Raw genomic sequence first — 18,638 nt, 5'->3', positions numbered from 1 at the left:
TTGTCGGTTTTCTTGAATGTTCAACTGCAACTTCTTATGCTCTTCAGATGTTAAGCCTTCGTTGATACTAATCGCATTTACGTTTTGCATCCAACACTCATCTCCTTCAATAATGGTGCGTCGACCTTTTTGGCATAAAACATCTCGACCTAAAAGAACATCATTCGGGATCATAGAATTTTCCACAACATAAAGGTTCACGTCGTAACTCGTCTCATCAATGTCAATTGGCACTTTAACCACCTTTGTGCACTCGTATTTGCCACCAGCAAAGCCATTTAAAACCATACTGCAATTTTCCGTTTCGCCAATTATCATTGCAAAACTTCGTCTGATCAGACTCCGATCACTTCCCGAATCAATAAATGCCTCAAACTCCTTGTCCTTTACTTTGACACGTTTACATAGTATTTCGTTGGACTTTACGCTGTCCCTTATATTGTTGACATTTGTGTTCAGGGTTTTTGTTGGACATTCACTTGCACCGTGTGAAGTCCGTTTGCATATCGTACATCTATTCTTCTTCTGTGGATCTGGGCAGTCTACGGCTTTGTGACCAGTATTACCACAATTAAAACATTTGAATTTATTCACTCTTTCATCGCTTTTCCTTTCTGGGGCAGTTCTATTTTCATTGCTACGTTTCGTCTTATTCGATATCGGGTTCAGCACTCTTCTTACCTCGTTATAACTACAGTATGCGTTGATGTCACTCAAAAGTTGATTACAGGTAATATACTCGTTAGATATTTTCTGCTTCAATCCTTGATCATTAATTCCGTTGACTATATGCCGTGCTATGGATGATTCATTTATATTGCCCCGTTTTCCAATAGCATACATTCTGTAATAATATTCCTGCGGCGTTTCGTCGAACTGCCGTTTTGTCTGTGCCATTCTAATGTGTACATCGGCTGCATTTACATTTTGAGGGAAATCTAAAAGAAATTTGTTAACAAACTGAGGCCAAGACAGAAATACCTCTTGCAGTGAGTCAACCCAATACTTGGCTGGGCCAGCCATTTTCTGTTGCACTGCAAATATAACTGATGCGTCGTCCCAGTTATAAGCTGTCTTCAATAATTCCACACGTCGCACGAATTGTGAAGGATTAATCGATTCTTCAGATGACGGATTAAACTCTGGCAAAAGTTGAATTATTTCCTTAACGTTCCCAAAGGGGTTGTGCTGAACATAACGTTGTGAAGGCTGCATAACTATTTCTGACTGCGGCGGCGCTGAATAGACACTTGTTGCAAATATCGGCGGTTGTAGATATGCGTTGTAGGGCTGCGTTGATTGAACATATCCATTGTTCGGCTGCGTGAACACTCCTGTCGGTGTTGCTGTTGTAAAATTCGAATGTGTCGTTATATGTGTTGGTACGTTGTAGCATGACGTCGCTACATTTTGCGTTGTATTTCGTGGAAGTTGAGCATGTCCGTGCAATGAAGGTGTAAACGTTGGTAAACCAGCAGAAGCACACGTGTGGACCGTTGGAATTGTTGACGTAGTCTGAAATGCACCAAAAGAAGTATTCGTTTGAACATACGATGGAATCGAACGTGATTCCGGTAATATTGTCACAACGTTTGCCACGTTTGGCAAGCTAGGCCGTGTGCCTTGCAGGGACATATTACCATCCGGTGTCGAAAACGTGTTCAAAGGGGATGATGCGTTGTTCGGCTCAAATTCTGATTGTCCACGTTGCTCCATAGATGAACGCAATTCAGTTACCATATCTTCCAAATGCGAAATTCGCTCCTGCATATCATGAGGAGATGCGAATCCGTGCAGCTCGCTTTCGTTGTTGACTTCAAGTCGTTCGATCAATTGCTTTTTGTTACCACTTTGAGAAACACCAATTTCTCTGCATTTCGCTTGCAACTGCTTAACCGTGCATTTGTGCAAATTCTCCATATTTCTTGTTGGTAGACGCTTCTTCCAATAAGACTTGTCGTATCCCACTTCTGAGAAAAATGTCAAGTGATCGATTGAAGTCTGTTGGTTTCCGTATACTCAAATGAAATACAACGACCGTTTTTATATTAAATTAAGAATTCACAAACGTTTATTAAAATCAATTATATGAGCTTAAACTAGTACGCCTTGTCAGGTTGGCTTCGTATCTTCAACTTCGTTACATTTTAAAAATTCAGGGTTGTATCCGGGTTGCATGTAATCGTATATTTTCACATGTATGCAACAAAAGGTATCTACTACTACTTTTAACTTGACATGTGTCTGTGATGTTATTTATCTAAAGTATTTAATTGTGTAATTTTTATGGACTTTTAAGTCATTTATCATTGATGAGAGTGTAGCGCACACATTTAGCATTGTATATTTTTGCAAGGTTTTTAAATAGTTTTGATTTTTCTAGGCAATTAAAGTTTAATAAACATGTATAATAATTATTTATAAATCTATTTAGACTATGTTTTAAGTGGTGGAATTATATTTCCATGGCATTTGGGTTTTCAATGCGAATCAGGTATTCATTCAATCGAAAATAATGCGGAGGGAGGTAATTTAATGAGAATCATATGGTTATTTCACATTTTATGAAAGTTTTTATATCCTCCACCATAGCATGCAGGGTATATTTAGTTTGTCATTCCGTTTGTAACACCTCGAAATATACATTTTAGATCCCACAAAGTATATATATTCTTGATCAGCATAAAATTCTATATCGATCTAGCGATATCCGTCCGTCTAGGGAAATCACTCTAGCTTCCGAACGAAATGAAGTAGGCCGATAAAATTTTACTCAAATGTATATTATGTCTGCAGGACTTTTGGTATTGAAAATGGGCCACGTATGTCCACGTTTTGGTACGGCCCCCATATAACCGCACCTCCTGATGTTCGGTATTTTGATGATTTTTGCGACATTATTCACCGGAATTGTTTAAAATTTGGTATTTGAAGTTCGTAATGGATACTACAGCCTATGACAGAAAATTGTCCATGCTGGTCCATGTCTTCGTATAGTCCCCATATAACGGTACCTCCCGATATTTGATATTTCGGTGATTTTATCTACGTTATTCAGCGGAAATATTTCAAATTTGATATTTGAAGTTCGTAATGGATACTACAGCCTAAGGCAGAAAATTGTCTGTGCAGGTCCACGGCCTATATAACGGCACCTCCCGATATTCGGTATTTTGATGATTTTAGCGACATTATTCACGGGAAATGCTTCAAATTTGGTATTTGAAGTTCGTAATGGATACTACAGCCTATGACACAAAATTATCTGTGCAGGTCCACGCCTTCGTATGCCCCCCATATAACGGCACCTCCCGATATTCGGTATTTTAATAATTTTAGCGACATTATTCACCGGAATTGTTTCAAATTTGGTGTTTGAAGTTCGTAATGGATACTACAGCCTATGACAGAAAACTCTCAGTGCAGGTCCACGTTTTGGTATAGCCCCCACATAATGTTACCTCCCTATATTCGGTATTTTGATAATTTTAGCTAGACCCTAATATAACGGCTACATGCTGTATTTTTAAGACTTTAACAGAATTTTTAACGGATTTTCTTTTTTGAAAATTCCAAATGGTGGAGGGTATGCAAAAGTATACAAAGTTCGGGTTTTAACCCGAAATTGGTTGAGGTTATATATGGGAGCTATATTCAAATCTGAACCGATCTTGAAATAAATTGGCAGATGTATTTTCGAGCTCTATAAGATATCTGGTACCAAATATCATCGTTGTCGAATGCATATTACGAAGATGAGGGACTAAAACCTAAATTGGATAAAACGTGTATATGGAAGCTATATCCAAATCTGAATAGATCTTGAAAAATTTGGCAGAGGTATTTATGGGCTGCTTCTGATATCTGGTACCAAAGATCATTCTTGTCGGCGTGCATATTACGGTTGTGAGGGACTTAAAACCCCAAATCGGATTAAACATAGCATGTATGGGAGCTATAGCTGTATCTGAACCGATTTTTATCAAATTTAATGTACTTGCTTCTAGACATAATTCGTTCGGACGTGCCAAAATTAAATTAATTTGGACAGATATTGGCCATTTAGTGCACAATTACCCCAAAATCGCTGGGAGCTACATCTAAATTTGAACCGATTCTCACCTATTTCAATAGGGTTCGTCCTTGGGCCAAGCAAATATTGTTTGAAAATTTTCATCTCAATCGGATAATAAATGCGATCTGTTCACAAAAATACATGGACAGACGGATTGACATGCAGAAATCGACATAGAAAGTGATTCAATGAAGATCCTCAAAAGTAACTATGGGTCAATCTCGTCCTTACCACTATTTGGTGTAGGGTATAAATATATAATATAGGGGACTTAATTCTTCTTCCTGCAAACTCAAATTTTCTTTCGTGAAACTTTCTGTGCCTGACTCTGGCCTATTGAAATTTTGATTTTGACATTTATAAGCTTTTTTTTTAATTCGTATAAATAATAATATGAAATCTGTGTGTTGGTTAAATTTTCGACGAGTTTTCTCATCAATGGTGCGCCAGCATTTTGCCAAGGAATGTGAAGTGGCCTTGAATAAACAGATCAATCTGGAATTGAATGCATTCTATAGATATTTGGCAATGGTAATAAGCGTCGAATTCTAAAACATTCACTTCACATTTTCCCCATCTGCAGGCATTTCATTTTAATCGCAGTGATGTTGCCTCGCCCGGAACATTTCGATTTTTCAAAACAGCCAGCGACGAAGAACATCAACATGCCATTAAAATAATGGAATATATCAATAAAAGAGGTGGTGATATAAAACTCATGCCTATTGAAGAACCAAAACAGTCCTATGAATCGATTAAGGATGCAATGCTGGAAGCTTTGGATATGGAAAAGTCGGTTAATGAGGTAAGGCGCCAGTGGGAATTTGAAAAGTAAATAAGGACCAATTTCCCAACTCAATTTTAGGCAGGTGATTAGTAATTGTTTGGAGAATTAAAGTATCTATTTTTTCTGTCCGCTGCTTGGATTGAAGTCGCAGCTTAATAGATGTACTTAAATACACTATACATTAGATATGTCTTGTTACTTTCCCAGTAACTTTTTGTTGAAGAGTAACTTTCCTCAACTGTCCGTCTGTCTCTCTGGCTGGCTGATGCGCACGATAACTCTCGAAGAAAGTATCCGATTTGATCCAAACTTTGACGATATACTTCAAACTTATATCGCGTTTGGAGATGGGCAATATCGGTCCACTCCTTCCCCACAAAATGTCAACATTTTCAAAGAGAAAAGTTTACTGCACAGAAAGAGAAAGGATAATCCGATTTTGCTCCGACTTTGCAAATCCTAATATTTGCATCAGTGCTACGTCAGGTGAGAAAATGAACAATATCGGTTCACTTCATCAAGTGCCTCTCCCACAAACTCTTATAAAATGTGATGTAAGAGTCCGATTGACTTTAAATTACACACAGTCAAATTAGAGATCGGACCATTTCTTCTGGTACCTTCCCCACAAAGGGTAAAATTTTTGAATACCCATGAAGCTCATTAAACGCAAAAATAACGTCCAATTCCATTCAGACTAGCTACATCTCAATATCTCGATCAACACAATACCTGTTATAAATATGGTAGAGATCGGACCATTTCTTCTGGTACCTTCCCCACATAGGGTTCAAGATTTTGAAAAACAAAACGCTCATAAAAAGCGAAATAAGCATCCAACTCTCTTCAAATTACACACATCCAAATATTTTTATCTGTATTAGATGATGTATGAAAATGCAATACTTCGGTCCGCTATATCTATCACCTCACGCATATTTCCACATTTTCCAAATATTTGCACATATCTCATATAAAGTATAGGAAGGTGTCGATATAGTCCAAATCTGGCACGTGGTAATATTTATATCAGTCTCAGGTCAGATACGAATTGGTCAACATTGGCCAACTTCTTCGGAACCTCGCCCATAAAGGGTCAACAGTTTGAATAATCATAACTCAAGGCTGGGGTATACATCTCTCCGCAAAACCGACTGATGCTATTTTACTTGTTTTTAATCCCTTTTTCACTTTAAGGCCCTTCTGGAAGCCCATGCCATTGCATCGGCAAACAATGATCCAAATATGTGTGAATTCTTGGAGTCGCATTTTTTGCAAGAACAAGTGGATGGCATCAAACAACTGGCGGATTATATTACACAAATTGAAACCTCCGAATGTGAGCTCAGTAATTATTTGTTTGACAAGTATTTATTGCACGAGGATCAAAGTATGCACAAGAAATAAACAAATTGGATTTAATTTTTAAATAAAAATATAACAAAATTTATTAAGCATACAATAACAGATTATTTGATAGGTACAAAACATTTTCCCAATATACATGCAGATATGTAAGCAGTCGATCCATTTTACTCATTTTTAATTCCATGAAATGGGAATCTCCCAAATCGAAAAGGTTGTGTGGTGTCTTTGATTTACAATTACGGCTAAGATACCACAAATCTATATATATACCAAGAGTGCTGGGATAAGTGCTCACACTTTTGGAAGTTCCAAAGGAATTTACGTCAGCGAAGCATTGTTGTTGCATGTTCTTATTATAACATACACATTATCGCCAATGTTGTCTCAGATAATGATTTATAATTTACAAGGCACTATTGCAATAAAAAGCTCAAATCGGCATTTGGTTTATATTCCACCGGCTCTTGGTTGCTGGAAAAGCAAATAAAACAAAGTAAGTATCACATTTACAAATATACATGGTTATTACAAGGTCTTTGGAAACGGGTAATAAACGTACGTAGTGAGCAAGAAAAACGAATATTACCATTCCCCGTTTGAACAATACTTACGGTCGGAACAATTTTGCATTTCTATCGCCCAACAGTGTCGCCTTCTGACCCTCAACCAATAGAGCTGTACCCTCACGTAAACCCAAGACACCACGTGATTGCTGCTCATATTCCAAGTACTCATTAATACGTTGATCTCTTGTCTCGCCTTTGTGTTTTGTATTCGGATCGGTTTCCAGATAATGGGGATTGATATTGAATGGTACCAAATTTAGGGCAACAAATGATGGTGGATATGCCACCGGCATATCATTGGTGGTATTTATGGATGCTGTTGCCACATTTGTACCAGCACTGCTACCCATATAGGGCACACCCTGATTTAGGACACGATTCCGTATCACTTCGACCAGATTCTTTTCATACAATGTCTTGAGAAGAACAAATGTGTTGCCTCCGCCTACAAATATCGCCTGGGCAGAGTCAATGGCCTTGATAGGATCTCCTTTGGTATGTATACCCTCAACCTTATAACCCATGGGTGTTAACGCTTCACTAACTACAGCGGTATATTTGTCATAATCTTTCAAGGCATAGGGAACAAAGAGTATTGTCTGGACATTTCTCCTGGAAATAGATATTTGAATAAAAATGCCATTATTGCTGTAAAATGTTGATTAGTTTCTACTAACTTGTTGAAAAAGTTTGTTATCTCCGGCTTGGCATGCTCCAAGAAGCCATAGCCATGTACACGGGATGAAGACAATAGCAATAGAGCTCTCTCAACCATCGTTACCAACTTCTGCATGAATACTGTTCGAAAGAGAAAGAAAAGTTTATTATACTATTACTTATCGCAGGCAGTTAATTGTGTTGTTCTTTTCTGATAATGGGCTCCAAACACACAGACAACAATGCAGAATATCTCTTACCGTCCGCTTAATAACTGTTTCGTACCATTTTGTACCCCTTAAAAATAATTAATTGTTTTTGGCCTTGGTGAAACCACTAGACTTATGCAGAAGATGACCACCGGAATACTCTAATGGATTCGCCTAGCTTATCCAAATGATTCTCCTGACATCATGTTAATAATCTTTATTGCTAATATTTGTTGATGCCTTGGCTCTGGTATTATAATTGGGGGATGTTTTTAATTTACTCACTGTTATCTTAAATATATCCACTGTTTTCGCCAAAAACCAAAATAAACTCTCCAGTGCCCATGGCAGAAGAATACAGGTAGATGCATCAACGCTTGGGAACATTTATATGTCAAAAAAATTTAAATGTTTTTCAAATATAAGTGGATCTTTATATGTTTTCTTATACTACGTCATTCGGAGGTTATTATAATTCGCGCTTTTCAACAATTTTTGCAAATTTAAATATATTTTAATTCAACATATTTAATTTCAAAATTTATTTGACAGTTCATCGTCCCAGCAGCTGTGTCGACGCGTCTACCTATATTCTTCTACCATGCCAGTGCCCCAACCATACTAAGCGGATCGGTTATATCGGCGGTTACTGCGAGCAATACAGCAGGTCATCGGCGGCGAGTTGCTGACCGTTTTCCGACTCGAGGGGCATTGCAACAAGGCAAGTACGAAATTCCGGATGTTACCATTTATTTGGCTAATGAGATTAACTTGTTCATTCTACCATAAAAAACAGTGGTCCGGATGGTATATTTCAAAGATATAGCTTTTATCAATCGATAAATATGAGTGTTTTACCTGATGTAGTTTCAATGTTGATTGGAAAGGGCTTCATCAGAGTAATGCCACAGTCGTTCTAATAGATGCAGACTAATAATCAGATTCTTGTGTGGGGATAATCTAAATGACGACAGGTGTTAAATTAAAATAAATTGAATTAATTTCCGTAATTTCATTGGTAAATTATTCTCTGTTGACCATCTTATCCATCATATCATTAAATACATTTGCGCCAAACGGTCGCTTCTAGAGGCATCAAAATTAAAAACGTTCCAAACGAGGCAAATAGAAAAAGCACACGCCCGGTACAATACCATAGGCAATGTCATGGCCCGGTGAAATATACAGAAAGCAAAATACGACGAATGAGGAGCGAAAATTAAAGCGACAGCCGTGAAGAAACATAAAGAAGTTGTTTACAAATGTGAAATGGAACAAAACACAATCAACACAAATATTCATTAAAATGAGCCGTGAAACTAGTTGTTTATACTGCCATGCAAAAATTTAGGTTTACATAAACTTACAAAGTAATAATCGCGTACTTTCTGAAGGAATGTCGATCTATAAATCCTGATATATGTTTCAAAGGTCTGTCAGAGAAATTAATGGCTTATGTATTGAATATTTTCTGAATTTTCTGACAGAGAAATGATCGTGAATTAAAGAAAAAAACTTTGAAGGCCTGATATATTTTAAGAATATTTGGTGGATTTTTATACCCTCAGCCATATGGTTAGAGAGGGTATATATCATTTGATGCGGCCAAAACGTGCCTCATCGAAATAACGGTTTTAGACCCTAGGTGGAACAACTCTAGTTTAGTAAAAACTCTTCGATTTTTTCGAAAAAAAAATTCCAGAGATAGGTATTTTTACCCTGATCCCGGGAAACTATTTTTTTTGGGGGGACGGACCCGGGATCTCAGATTTTTGACCCAAATGTCCGGGATCAAGACCCCGCCTGGACCCGGATCCACCAACCCGATATAGACACCGCATCCACTTACCCGATATATGGGTATCGATTGAAAGCTTATGGAAATACTTATCCAGCAAGTGGTCACATGAAAGTAAGTTGTCATGGTTCGGAAGTTATAGTCAAATTATTGATTTTTTGGACCCGGATTTTATATGAAACCCCCAAAAAGTCAAAAAAGGACCCCATTATGGGGATCAACAAAATTGTTTCCAAATTGTAGCTGACACTCTTACCTTTCCAAAATGCTATAATTTGTGCTAATACCTTTATCGGGTCCAGAGATATGGGTCTTTCCATCCGCATAACCCGATTCTAACCAGTTCATTAAAATGATGTTTTCAATAAAAATAGTTTTCCTGGATCAAGGTAAAAATACCTACCACTGGAAAAAAATTCGAAAAAATTGAAGAGTTTTTACTAAAATAGAGTTAAGCCCCCTAGGTTTCTTTGCACCAAATCCGTTTCAGGACAGTTGGAGTCGATCTAGCGATGTCCGTCCGTCTGTTTGTCTGGCTGGTGCGCACGATAACTCTCGATGGGAGTATCCGATATTGCCCAAACTTGGTACATCGTAATATTATTGTCAAACTTAGATCGAGTTCGGAGATGGACAATATCGGTCCACTCCTTCTGGTACCTCCCCTAAAAACATTTTCAAATAAAATAATTTACTGCATAGAAAGAGAAAGGACACTACGATTTTGCTCCAACTTTGCAAATCCTAATATTTGCATCAGTGCTACGACAGGTGCCAAAATGGACAATATCGGTCCACTCCATAAAGTACCTACCCCACAAACGATTCGCATTTTGAATAATTATAACTCATAAAATGTGATGTAAGTGTCCGATTTTCTTCAAATTACACACATCACAATATTTTTATTAACCCTAGGTCAGGTGTGGAATATATCAGTCCACGCCTTTTGGTACCTCCCCCACAAAGGGTCAACATTTTGAATATCCATTAAGCTCATAAAACGGGAAATTAAAATTCGATTCTATTCAGACTTGGCACATCTCAATATTTCCATCAACACAAGATCTGTTATAAAGATGGTAGAGATCGGGCGATTTATTCTGGTACCTCTCCCACACAGGGTTTAAGGTTTTTGAACCAAAAGTCTCAAAGAAAGCGAAATAATTGGATGCTTCTAAACACAAGATCTGTTATCTCTCTTAAAATTTCACACATTCAAATATTTTTGCTAACGCAAGATCTGTTGTAAACATGATATATATCTGCCAACCTCTCCTGGTACCTCATCCACAAAAGGGTCACAATTTCCAATACTAATACCTGTCATAACATGCGAAACAAGTCGGCGATTCTTTAAAACTTGTTGTATATAAATATGTCTCTTAACCAGAAACCTGAGATGCATATGTGATTTATCGAAATTTATTATTTCACATAAAATTAGATATAAATGTTCGATTTCCTTTAAATATATAAGTATTCGGTCCGCTATATCTGTCACCTTTTTTCACCTTTTTCCAAGAATTTGCACATATCTCATTTAAAGTATAGGAAGTAGTCAATGTAGTACAGAGCTAGGCAGAGAGCCTATTTTTTTGTGATTGTATGTGTTTTGAAATAATAAAATATTGCAAGTGTTTTTTTGCCTCTCTTTACACAGTGAGAAATAATTTGTTATCCTTAAATTTTCAATTTCAAATTTTCTGTTGTCAAAACAACTTTGTTGGTAAAAATTAATATTTTGATCAGACAATTCGGAGATATATTTGCACAATTTTTCAAATTTATTCATTGAAAAAAAAAAAAAAACATGTAAAAAGCTGTAAAAGCTTTGAATACCCACGAATTTGTCAATTTTCAATCAAAAATTTTGTTAAAAAATCTTTTAAAATCTTAAAAATACCGAACGTAAACGTTTTGTTAGGGTCTATGCGACGACGCGGACCTGTATAGACAATTTTTGTCATAAGCCATTGCAATATTCAAAGCGAAACTTGAAAAAAAAAATCGTAAATAATGTAGCTAAAAGCATCAAAATACCGAATATGGGGAGGTATCGTTATATGAGGGCTATACGAAGATGTGAACTTGTAAATATAATTAAATACCAAATTTGAAACAATTCCGGTGAATAACGTCGCTAAAACCATTAAAATACCGAATATGGGTAGTTACCGTTATATAGGGGCTATACAAAAACGTGGACCTACATGGCCCATTTTCAATACCAAAAGTTCTGCAGACATAATAAACATTTCAGTAAAATGTTATTAACCTACTTCATTTCGTTCGAAAGCTAGAGTGATTTCCACAGACGGGCGGACATCAAATATGTAGTAAGATATATTTATATGTTCCAATATTTCTTACGGTGTATTCATAAAAATATCCGACAACACCTTCCTCATCGATTGCTCGAACAAAACTAAATATTCTCATAAAACCAATTTGACAGATGTAGTGTAAGTCTGGTACGTTGTAATATATTTGTCAGTCTTAGGTCAGATAAAATTTGGTCAATATTGGCCAACTGCTTCGGAACCTGGCCCATAAAGGGTCAACAGTTTGAATAATCATAACTCAAGACTGGAGGTATGCATCTGTCGGCAAAATCGACTGATGCTATTTTACTTGTTTAAAGAATATTTGGTGGATTTTTGTGAGTACTTCTAGAGGTCTGTTAGAAAAATTAATAAAGGCATTTAAGAATATTTTCTTTCAATGTAAAGTAAAGTGGATCAAAAAATAAAATTCTGCAAAGAATTCATGTTGATTTTTTAAGAATGTGTTAAGAAGCTGTCAGAGCATAAATGGTGGATTTTTTAAGAATGTGTGTTTACTTACTTCCCAATTGGTAAAAAGAAATACAATTTTTGGTCTGTTATAGAACCTGCAAAAATCTACTAGATTTGCAATTGTTTTCGACATCATATGGATATCATAAAGTGAAAATCGGTTATTATAGTAAAAAAAAAATTACATTCTAGCAGTTCTGAAACAGACCATTTAAAATACAATATATGCACACGTTTTATTTATTACTTAACAATTTCACGTTTTTTTTTTTTGGAAAATAAATTATATATATTTACGTAAATTATGTATTTATAATAAATATAATGAACAGTACCAAATTAAACATACATAGAAATATGTACATAAATTATTTAAAAATATATATATATATAAATAAAGGAAACAAACAGACCATGGGAATATCATACGTAAACATAAATACATAAAGAGTCTATATAGGGCAATTATAAATAATTGGGATTTTATTTTATTATAATTTTTATTTATAGGAAAGAATACCATTACGCTTTTAGCTAAGTTTTTTTTTTTCCATAATATAAACCTTTGGTAAAATTTATACATAAAACTCTACTATGAATGGGTTTCTTTATTTTTTTTGTTTGTTTATATAACAATTTCTTTTTATATATAAAATTATAAATGACTCATGTTTTATAATATATTTTTTTTCTTTTTTTTAACAAATATCAAGCAAAACTTGATATATATATATATATAAAGAGAGGTAGTAACATCTAAGGCAGTCATATGTTTTAAATATTTTTAACAAAAAGAGAGAGAATAGTATTGTAAAAGACAAAATATTTTTTAAGAATATGGAATTATAAGCATCAATTCTTGTAGAAACGCAGGCCTTTTTGGTCCGTCTATTGTAGATAGGATAATAATAAAAAAGAGTATATATGCACATAGTTTATAGGAAAAAAATCGTTTGACTTAGAATAACATAAAAAACCATACAGGCCAAAATTGTTGCATAAATTTCTGTACCATAAGGAACTTGTTGTAATTTTTATAAATATATATATATAATATAATATAATATAAATAAATATATATATATAAATTACAATAAATTTAAAAAAGAACAAAGTTAAAACCTTTATACACAATATACGGGTGTCCTGAAAATCTATAAGTTTGGGGGATAACGTTACAAGGTTTATATATCAATACCAGTATATTTTGGTGGTACAATGAAAACATTTTGGGAATTAAAAATATTGAATGAAAAAGTATTTAAATAGGGGTATGTTTGTTGGAAAACGCATATATTACGCAACGGGTAATTTCTCTAATTTTTGTACGGGCAGTTCTGGATCATTCACATACATATTTTCCAACATATTTTCTGTTCATCCTTCTGTCTGCCAACGACCTGAGGATTTTTTTTCCAGTTTTCAACTTTCTGACGACTTAAACTTGCTGTCGATTGTAACTTCTAGAGATTTGGGACCATCAGTGATGAGAATTGCCTGTACATTCAGCTGCACTTTTATATTCGCAGTTTTTTTTTTTGATAAAAACTCTATTCTTTGATTGGCTGATCGGTATTTTTATTTTTGTTTGAAAGGACTTCAAGAGACCTTGGACATTTTGTTATTCTCATATTTGTTAATTTGTTTCAGTGTTTAATTTTAAGTAAGTCTTTTAGGATTAAGGATATTATAATTAATTTAGAGTAGTCATGTATAGAAGTTTTTGGAACCGTCCATGGCCCTGTCGGCTAAGTTTCTGTACAAATTGAAAATAAATAAAATAAAAAAAAAATAAAAAGATCTTTAAGAGTTGATTATTAAAAATATTTTCTCTGGATATAACTCTATTTACACTGTAATATTTTGTAAGGAAAGTCAAAAGACGGACGGGGCCGACCATTTGATACCCTACACCCAACCTTTTCCTTTAGAACAGTTATAGTTTGCTTTCAGAGGGAACTAATATATAGGAAGGCATATCCAATTCTGAATCGATTTTCAGTAAATTTGACAAAGACATTTTACCAACTAAAATTGGTATAGAGTGCAGAATATCACTCCGAAAAGGATTATATAGAAAAATATACTTCGGAGTCGAGTTCACAAAAAGGAAACCTACGTCCCGAAATTCACTTCATTTGGGCTGATATTAACCATTATTTGCACAATAAAGCTGAAATCGGATTAAGGATATATATGGGACCTATATCCAAATCTTAGCCGTTCTCGATAAAATTTGGCAAAGGTATTTCCGAGCTCTATAAGATATCTGATACCAAATATAATTGTTGTCGAAAGCATATTACGAATTTGAGGGACTTAAACACCAAATCGTATTAAACATATATATGGGAACTATAGTTATATCTGAACCGATTTTCACAAAATGTAATGCACTTGCTTCTAGACTGAATTCGGTCGGATGTACCAAAGTTTAGGGATTTTGGACAGATTTTGGTCATTTGGTGCACAATTAACACGAAATCGGTTGAAGATATGGATCGGAGCTATATCCAAATCTGAACCGATCTTGATAAAATTTGGCAGAGGCATTTCTGGGCTGTATCTGATATCTGGTACCAAATATCATTGTTGTGGGGTGCATATTTCGAATGTGAGCGACTTAGACACAAAATCGAATGAATCATATATATGGGAACTATAGTTATATCTGAACCGATTTTCACAAAATGTAATACACTTGCTTCTAGACTGAATTCGGTTGGATGTGATAAAATTCAAATCATTTCGACTGATATTGGCCATTTGGGGCACAATTAACCCGAAATCGATTGAAGATATATTTGGGAGCTATATCCAAATCTTGGCAGATCTCGATAAAATTTGGCAGAGGTATTTCTGGGCTGTATCTGATATCTGGTATTGTTGTGGGGTGCATATTACGAATGTGAGGGACTTAAAGACCAAATCGGATGAAACATATATATGGGAGCTATAGCTATGTCTGAACCGATTTTCATTAAATTTAATATACTAGCTTCTAGACTGAATTCGGTCGGATTTGCCAAAATTCAGATCATTTGGATTGATATTGGCCATTTGTTGCACAATTAATCCGAAATCGGTTGAAGATATATATGGGAGCTATATCTAAATCTGAACCGATCTCCATAAAATTTGACAGAGGTGTCATCATATCATTGTTGTCGAATGCATATTACGAATATGAGGGACTTAAAACCCCAAATCGGATGAAACATACATATATGTGGGAGCTATAGCTATATCTGAACCGATTTTCACCAAATTTGATGAATTTGCTCCTAGATTGAATTCGTTCGGATGTACCAAAATTCAGATCATTTAGACTGATATTGGCCATGTGGGGCACAATTAACTCGAAATCGGTTGAAGATATGTATGTATGGGAGCTATACCTAAATCTGATCCAATTTTAATAGGGTTCGTCCTTGGGCCAAAAAAATATTGTTTGGAAAATTTCATCTCAATCGGATTTTAAATACGACCTGCGTTTTGAAAATGTGACTCAGAAAGTTATTCAATAAAGATTCTCAAAAGTAACTATGGTTCTATTTCGCTTCCTTCTCCGTGTTACAAAGACATAATACCCTTTCCATATAGTGGATACAGGGTATAAAAAGTTCCTTAAAATACAGAAATTTATACAAAAATAAAATATAAACAAATATACAATTAAATTCTATAGGAATATTTTTCATATTTCGTAATAAAATATACAAGCAAGATTTTGGCAAATTATATGACAACTATGTTAAACAGAATAAATATACTATAATTATAATAAATTATAAATGTATATGCTAAATTATTTGAGCATTTGATATAATCGTTGGAGCTTTGTAACATTGGATTTCTATTATTTTTATATTTACGTATTTCTATTTCGAAAAGAAAATGTATGCATGTGGCATTTGTGTTCTACACAACACAATTTTTAAATGAATGTTTGGCAATTTTAATTTTTTTTTTATAAATTTTTAAATTATTACTAAAATATTTTCTTACACATAAAAATAATCCTATACATATATTTACAACAATAATAATGACAACAAACAAATACAATGAATATGTTTATGTGCATGAAGTAATTAAATAAAAAAAAAATTATTTAATAAATTCCCTAACTACAGACTATAAATTGGAAATACTTGACTCAATTATAAATTATATACCTACATATAACTGTGTATATATGTATGTATACATGACACTAGTAAAGTTAGCTGCAATGAGGAAGATATGTATATTTTCATTTAGAAATATTTAAAAAAAATATATATAACAAACTAATAACAACAACGAGACAGCCAATAGAGGAGAGCAAACAAAGGAAGTCACTCTTGTTTCTCTCCCCCGCAACCCACAAGTGGTCTCATTTGTTAATAATACTTTTATCTTCGTAACGTATTATGGCATAACCGATTTGCTTCCTCGATGCCAAGTGTATACACTTATGTTCTCCTTCATCTTTCGTCGTCGTCGTTCGCGTACTACTTCGTTCTTTTGCATTTGCTGGATCGCCGACCGCCACCACCTCGTCTCCAGTTTCCAGTGGACATTTTGGTATGGGTTTTGTTTCATAACTTTGTCTATCGATGAAATTCTTAATGGCACCACCGTAACGTAAATTCGGTTCAACACCCCGCAAAATATGCACCGGCAGCTGGGATGCCACAAACATATCGAGGACATTATTGATATTCTTGTCCGGTCGTGTCAGCAGCCGTTCAATGTCGTTATCGGAACGTGTTATCGGCACAGCTGCTTCAATTAGTTTGCGGGCTGGAAAAGAAGAACAAAAAATAGAAGATTAGAAAATTGAAGGTATGGCAGAAGAATACAGGGAGATGCATCAACGCTTGGGAAAATTGATATGTCATGTTTTCTTATACGACGCCAATCGGAGGTTGTTATAATATGCATTTTTCAATAAATTTTACAAATTTGAATGATTTATGATTTAAAAATTTCAGTTCCAAAATTAGTACCAGTACCAGCAGCTGAGAATATTCTGACCGTGTTACAATAATTTTAAGCTAGCCATTTCTAATAAAGACACCCAGTCCTGTATTTTCTGTAAGTTACCCTGTCAAGTTCAATCTTGAGCGAATATTTTTTGACAGTCGGTTTTGCCTACAGATTTATACGCCCAGCCTTGAGTTATGATTATTCAATCTGTTGACCCTTTATGAGTGAGGCTCCGAAGCATTAGTATCTGACCTCATATAAGTATTATTATATGAGATATGTGCAAATTCTTGTAAAATGTGGAAATATGCGTGAGGTAACAGATATAGCGGACCGAAGAATCCCATTTTCATACTTCATCTAATACAGATAAAAATATTGATATGGGAAAAATTAGAAAAAAATCGAACATTCATATCAAATTTTATACGAAATCATAAATTCCATTTTCATCTCAGGTTTCTGTTTGAGAGAAATATTTAGCTGACTTTTTTCGCAAGTTATGACACATGAAAATATTGAAAATTATGACTCTTTGTGGGTGAGATACCAGAAGGGGTTGGCAGATGTATAACATCTTCACAACAGATCTTGCATAAGCAAAAATATTGGGATTTGTGAAATTTGAAGAGAGTTGTATGCTTATTTCGCTTTCTTTGAACGTTTTGTTTTCAAAAATCTTGAACCCTATGTGGGGGAGATACCGGAAGAAATGGTTCGATCTCAACCATCTTTATAACAGATCTTGTGCTGATAAAAATATTGAGATGTACCAAGTCAGATGTTAATTTTGCGTTTTATGAGCTTCGTGGATATTCAAAAATTTTACCCTTTGGGGAGAGGTACAAGAAGGAGTGAACCGATATATCCCATCTTATAACCCAGACCTTGGGTTGATGAAAATATTGTGTTGTATGTAATTTAAAAAGAACTGGGCGCCTTTTTCAGATTCGATGATTGTTTTGGTTATTCACAAAATTGACCCTTTGTGGGGGAGGTAACAGAAAAAATCTTCCGAACTGTACCATCTTTATAACAGATCTTGTGTTTATGAAAATATTGAGATGTGCCAAGCCTAAATGTTATTGGGAATTCATTTCTTGTTTTATTCAGTATTCAAAATTTTGACCCTTTGTGGGGGAGGTACCAGAAGGAGTGGATCGATATATTCCATATTCACACCAAATATTGGGTTTATAAAAACATTGTGATGTTTGTAATGTGAAGACAATCGGACACTTACACCACATTTTACAAGAGTTATAATTTTGTGGGGAAGGTACTTGATGAAGTGGACCGATATTGTCAATTTTCACATCTGACCTAGCACTGATGCAAATATTAGGATTTGCAAAGTTGGAGCAAAATCGGATTATCGTTTCTCTTTCTATGCACTAAATTATTTT

At 34.8% G+C, this 18,638-nt stretch overlaps 3 protein-coding genes across 6 annotated transcripts in view; 1 reads left to right on the top strand and 2 right to left on the bottom strand.

Moving 5' to 3' along the window:
* Positions 1-4,444: 4,444 nt before the first annotated feature.
* On the top strand, positions 4,445-6,312 carry LOC109612263 (ferritin-2 heavy chain). Its single transcript, XM_059119121.1, has 3 exons — positions 4,445-4,606; positions 4,659-4,880; positions 6,060-6,312. The coding sequence occupies exons 1-3, from the start codon at positions 4,469-4,471 to the stop codon at positions 6,267-6,269; spliced, it is 570 nt and encodes a 189-aa protein (XP_058975104.1). The 5' UTR covers positions 4,445-4,468; the 3' UTR covers positions 6,270-6,312.
* LOC101901500 (probable alpha-aspartyl dipeptidase) lies at positions 6,280-8,636 on the bottom strand. 4 transcript variants are annotated; one of them, XM_059119117.1, is made up of 4 exons: positions 8,521-8,636; positions 7,474-7,594; positions 6,842-7,408; positions 6,280-6,701 (listed from the first exon to the last, which is right to left on the bottom strand). In XM_059119117.1, the coding sequence occupies exons 1-4, from the start codon at positions 8,555-8,557 to the stop codon at positions 6,644-6,646; spliced, it is 783 nt and encodes a 260-aa protein (XP_058975100.1). In that variant the 5' UTR covers positions 8,558-8,636; the 3' UTR covers positions 6,280-6,643. The 4 variants fall into 4 exon arrangements, with proteins under 4 accessions (XP_058975100.1, XP_058975101.1, XP_058975103.1 ...); XM_059119118.1 differs by lacking the exon at positions 8,521-8,636 and adding an exon at positions 7,948-8,102; XM_059119120.1 differs by lacking the exon at positions 8,521-8,636 and adding an exon at positions 7,739-7,882.
* Positions 8,637-15,933: 7,297 nt separating this feature from the next.
* The window catches only part of LOC101898891 (chondroitin sulfate glucuronyltransferase), a 75,761-nt gene continuing 73,056 nt past the window's right edge, over positions 15,934-18,638 (bottom strand). Inside the window, exon 7 of the mRNA XM_059119112.1 lies at positions 15,934-17,046. Within this exon, the coding sequence (XP_058975095.1) occupies positions 16,637-17,046 (410 nt within the window). The 3' untranslated portion in view covers positions 15,934-16,636. The remainder of the gene's footprint in view (positions 17,047-18,638) is intronic.

The sequence above is a fragment of the Musca domestica genome, unplaced genomic scaffold (genome assembly GCF_030504385.1).
Source record: "Musca domestica strain aabys unplaced genomic scaffold, Musca_domestica.polishedcontigs.V.1.1 14, whole genome shotgun sequence".
In the NCBI taxonomy this organism is placed as follows: domain Eukaryota; kingdom Metazoa; phylum Arthropoda; class Insecta; order Diptera; family Muscidae; genus Musca; species Musca domestica.
This window is presented reverse-complemented; position numbering and strand designations above follow the sequence as displayed.

Coding starts and splice junctions, on each gene's coding strand:
- LOC109612263 (XM_059119121.1), top strand. CDS start 4,469: ATGAAATCTGTGTGTTGGTTAAATTTTCGACGAGTTTTCTCATCAATG. Junction 4,607..4,658: donor TCTATAGATATTTGGCAATG/GTAATAAGCGTC, acceptor CCCCATCTGCAG/GCATTTCATTTTAATCGCAG. Junction 4,881..6,059: donor TGGAAAAGTCGGTTAATGAG/GTAAGGCGCCAG, acceptor TTTCACTTTAAG/GCCCTTCTGGAAGCCCATGC.
- LOC101901500 (XM_059119117.1), bottom strand. CDS start 8,557: ATGAAGCCCTTTCCAATCAACATTGAAACTACATCAG. Junction 7,595..8,520: donor CAACATTGAAACTACATCAG/GTAAAACACTCA, acceptor TCTTTCGAACAG/TATTCATGCAGAAGTTGGTA. Junction 7,409..7,473: donor ATAACAAACTTTTTCAACAA/GTTAGTAGAAAC, acceptor ATCTATTTCCAG/GAGAAATGTCCAGACAATAC.